The sequence below is a fragment of the Haliotis asinina genome, chromosome 2 (genome assembly GCF_037392515.1).
Source record: "Haliotis asinina isolate JCU_RB_2024 chromosome 2, JCU_Hal_asi_v2, whole genome shotgun sequence".
NCBI classification, from domain to species: Eukaryota; Metazoa; Mollusca; class Gastropoda; order Lepetellida; family Haliotidae; genus Haliotis; species Haliotis asinina.
In genome coordinates, this window is record NC_090281.1 from 8,040,337 (window position 1) to 8,044,387 (window position 4,051).

The following is a 4,051-nucleotide window of genomic DNA, read 5'->3' on the forward strand; positions in this document are numbered from 1 at the left end:
TCTCCTTTAGTAAGTTTGGTGGAGCAGAGTCTTTATCAGTTATCACTGGAAGTAAACGACCACCAATATACCTCTCTCCTGCTTTCTCCACATCATCCAATGACACATTATCCTCACCAAACACTTGTACTGCTGTTTGAAGTTCAGGTGATAATGAAAAAGGTACTTCATATGCTTGACTGTACCAAAGCAAATAATATACAAAAGATGTAGATTCACATCCCGAGACAGCATGCAAAAGGGAAACAATTGGCACTGCTGATAACCAGTGGAGCGCTGTGCTTCTTGGATTGATGTTACATATGTGTTTGTCCTCAAGTACACATCACATTGGGGGTTTGACATGGTGGATCAGCAAAACATGGACATCTGTTGAAAGTCACCCACTGACACAATCCAGCACCTTGGTCTTTTGCCTTGCTTCCAAGTGGAAGATCCTCACTCACTACAGTTGATCTCTCGCAATCTATTACTTGGTCAAAAGACAGAGAAAAGCCATGGCTTGACAAAACATTAACACAGTCAGCGATTATTCCCCTAAGACAGTCAGCAATTGTTCCCTTTAGAGTACACGGTCACACCTTTAAGAAAGTCAACGATTACTTCTTCAAGAAAGTTAGGGACTATTCCTCGAAGTCACAGTCTGCTGTTGTTCCACTGAGACAAAGTCAGAGATACTGAAGACTTCTCGTTATATTATGGAACATTGTCAGCCTTATCACACTCTGTGGCAACACGAACCTCTTCAAGGACGTTTCTGGCTGCACTGAATGCATCAGACTATCAACCACAGGTTGGTCCTAATCGGAACTGATGGACAAGATGGTATCTTCTTCAAGTTCGAAAGTTGAAACGACTTTCTTTCAAGACGCATTATTGGTTTCAGTAAGTACTTCATATGAATGCCGTATAGAACAGATGAATATTATTGAGTTAGATATGGATTGCAAATTGAAAGAGTACGTGAACCTCCATGTATTAGATATTAGTTAGCTGGACTGTTCCGTAGATCACATCGCATTTGGAACACAGAGGCTAACTCTACATGCGTGATATAGTGCACAGTGTATAAAATTTATGAAACAGCACATTTTAACAGCGAAAAACACAGCTGTTCGCTGTGTCAAACGTAGGGGTGTACCAGCGCACTAATGAATTTAACTTCCAATGATGCCAGTAAATCGTCCTACACTGTGTCACAGAGTGTATGTTTAACCAAACAAGAACATTCGCCAAAGTAATTGTGGGGGGTGGGGAAAGCAACGGAGTTGGAGAGTTGGGGCGCTGAGGTGATGGGAGAAAAGGAATGACATACTGACATACTGTACTTATCTCAACAGAGATCACCTCGTCCATCATAACTGGCGACTTGAATTGCTGCATTCAATTATCTCTATCACATCCCGCATGGTAGCACGCTCCTGAACAGCTGTCGTTTACAGGGAGTTTTAATGCGTGAACTTGCGCTGTAATATAAACCATTCAAATAAAGTAGGGGATATTCCATTTTATGGCCATACCACTAGCCAAAGCCAATGCATGTCAGAAAAAGTAGTATATATAAATACAGATGAAACATTTCCAGAGGATTTAAATAACTTGTCACATTTTCCCTTAACTTCTCTTCACCATCTGTTTCCTCCATGGCTACATCATTAGCATTTTATTAATCTTGTAAATCAACTATCCCCTACTTGTTTTGAATGATATATTATAAACTATCCGTAGAAGGGCAAACCTGACATATGCACAATTCGTGATATTTATCTGTCATGAGTGTCGACCTTCTGTTCAACATACAAGTAGTCTACATACCAGATTTCGGCCCTCGGGGGATTCACTTATTTACAGCCTGTGTACCTCACTGATGAACCCGTGAAGTTCCGAGTTAGAACTGGTCTTCAACAACCTATGCTTGGCTGTCTGTGAAGTCCCGAGTTAGAACTGGTCTTCAGCAACCCGTGCTTGGCTGCCCGTGAAGTTCCGAGTTAGAACTGGTCTTCAGCCACCCATGCTTGGCTGCCCGTGAAGTTCCGAGTTAGAACTGGTCTTCAACAACCCAATGAAACGCTGATCATAATCAAATCGTCAGACCTACTCTGTGAGGTTTTTGCAAAAAATATATTCAAAAGTGGAAAAAGTTGTTTGACAAACCATATTTAAGATATTGACACGTCTTTGCGAGGGAGGACTGCAAAGAAAGGGACAGCCAGGTGTGCAACGGAGGACTGCAAAGAAAGGGACAGCCGGATATGCGAGGGAAGACTGCAAAGAAAGGGACAACCAAGTTTGCGAGGGAGGACTGCAAAGAAAGGGACAGTCAGGTGTGCGAGGAAGGACTGCAAAGAAAGGGACAGCCTGGTGTGCGAGGAAGGACTGCAAAGAAAGGGACAGCCAGGTGTGCGCGGGAGGACTGCAAAGAAAGGGACAGCCAGGTTTGCGAGGAAGGACTGCAAAGAAAGGGACAGCCAGGTGTGCAAGGGAGGACTGCAAAGAAAGGGACAGCCAGGGGTGCAAGGGAAGACTGCAAAGAAAGGGACAGCCAGGGGTGCAAGGGAAGACTGCAAAGAAAGGGACAGCCAGGGGTGCGAGGGAGGACTACAAAGAAAGGGACAACCAGGTGTGCGAGGAAGGACTGCAAAGAAAGGGACAGCCAGGGGTGCAAGAGAAGACTGTAAAGAAAGGGACAGCCAGATGTGCGAGGGAGGACTGCAAAGAAATGGAGAGCCAGGTGTGCGAGGAAGGACTGCAAAGAAAGGGACAGCCAGGGGTGCAAGGGAAGACTGCAAAGAAAGGGACAGCCAGGTTTGCGAGGGAGGACTGCAAAGAAAGGGACAGCCAGGGGTGCAAGGGAAGACTGCAAAGAAAGGGACAGCCAGGTGTGCGAGGGAGGTCTGCAAAGAAAGGGACAGCCAGGGGTGCAAGGAAGGACTGCAAAGAAAGGGACAGTCTGGTGTGCGAGGGAGGACTGCAAAGAAAGGGACAGCCAGGGGTGCAACGAAGGACTGCAAAGAAAGGGACAACCAGGTGTGGGAGGGAGGACTGCAAAGAAAAGGACAGCCAGGTGTGCGAGGGAGGACTGCAAAGAAAAGGACAGCCAGGTGTGCGAGGGAGGACTGCAAGGAAAGGGACAGCCAGGTGTGCGAGGAAGGACTGCAAAGAAAGGGACAGCCAGGTGTGCAACGAAGGACTGCAAAGAAAGGGACAACCAGGTGTGGGAGGGAGGACTGCAAAGAAAAGGACAGTCAGGTGTGCGAGGGAGGACTGCAAAGAAAAGGACAGCCAGGTGTGCGAGGGAGGACTGCAAAGAAAGGGACAGCCAGGTGTGCGAGGAAGGACTGCAAAAAAGGGACAGCCAGGTGTGCAACGAAGGACTGCAAAGAAAGGGACAACCAGGTGTGGGAGGGAGGACCGCAAAGAAAAGGACAGCCAGGTGTGCGAGGAAGGATGGAGACGGCACAGCACAGGTTAATGAATCAATAACTTTGTCAGCATGTGCCTGTGGTCGTGCTTCTCGAACACCAGGATGTCCAGTTCTCTGCACTCCTCCTTCGTGAAAATTCAAATAAATCTAACCTGCCGTTTGGCGGATTGTTTGTTTATTTCATTATTAAATGTTTTGACAGTTTAACTGAAAAACCAACGACAAACTTCAGTACAAAATAAACTTGAAAATTAAAGCTTGTATATTAGCAAACGATCCTATGCTGAAACTGTCCATCATCAGCTGCAAACTTTAGGTTGAAGGTACAATAAAAAATTCGCTCATTGAATTTCCGGATACGTGAATGTTTTGGTATCTTCAGAGGCATGAAAACATTTCTGGAGATATGTTTGCTTGTTTCTCTGCGTGAATGGAACTTTGCTAACTCAAAGAAATGGACATCAAAAAAGGTTTCAAAAACTAGTGCCATAAATATTACGATTTTTAGTTACGTCCAATGTGCATGTTTAATGAGTTAGGCCACTGCGATATGCGACTAACGGAACGGGTGGTCAGGCTCGCTGACTTGTTTGACACATGTCATCGGTTCCCAATTGCACAGATCGA

At 45.6% G+C, this 4,051-nt stretch overlaps 1 protein-coding gene across 1 annotated transcript; it reads left to right on the top strand.

Annotated features, from left to right (window-relative positions):
- Nucleotides 1–1,151: 1,151 nt before the first annotated feature.
- Nucleotides 1,152–3,472, top strand: LOC137274791 (fibril-forming collagen alpha chain-like). Its single transcript, XM_067808125.1, has 2 exons — nt 1,152–1,205; nt 2,186–3,472. The coding sequence occupies exons 1-2, from the start codon at nt 1,152–1,154 to the stop codon at nt 3,470–3,472; spliced, it is 1,341 nt and encodes a 446-aa protein (XP_067664226.1).
- The last annotated feature ends 579 nt before the right edge of the window (nt 3,473–4,051 follow it).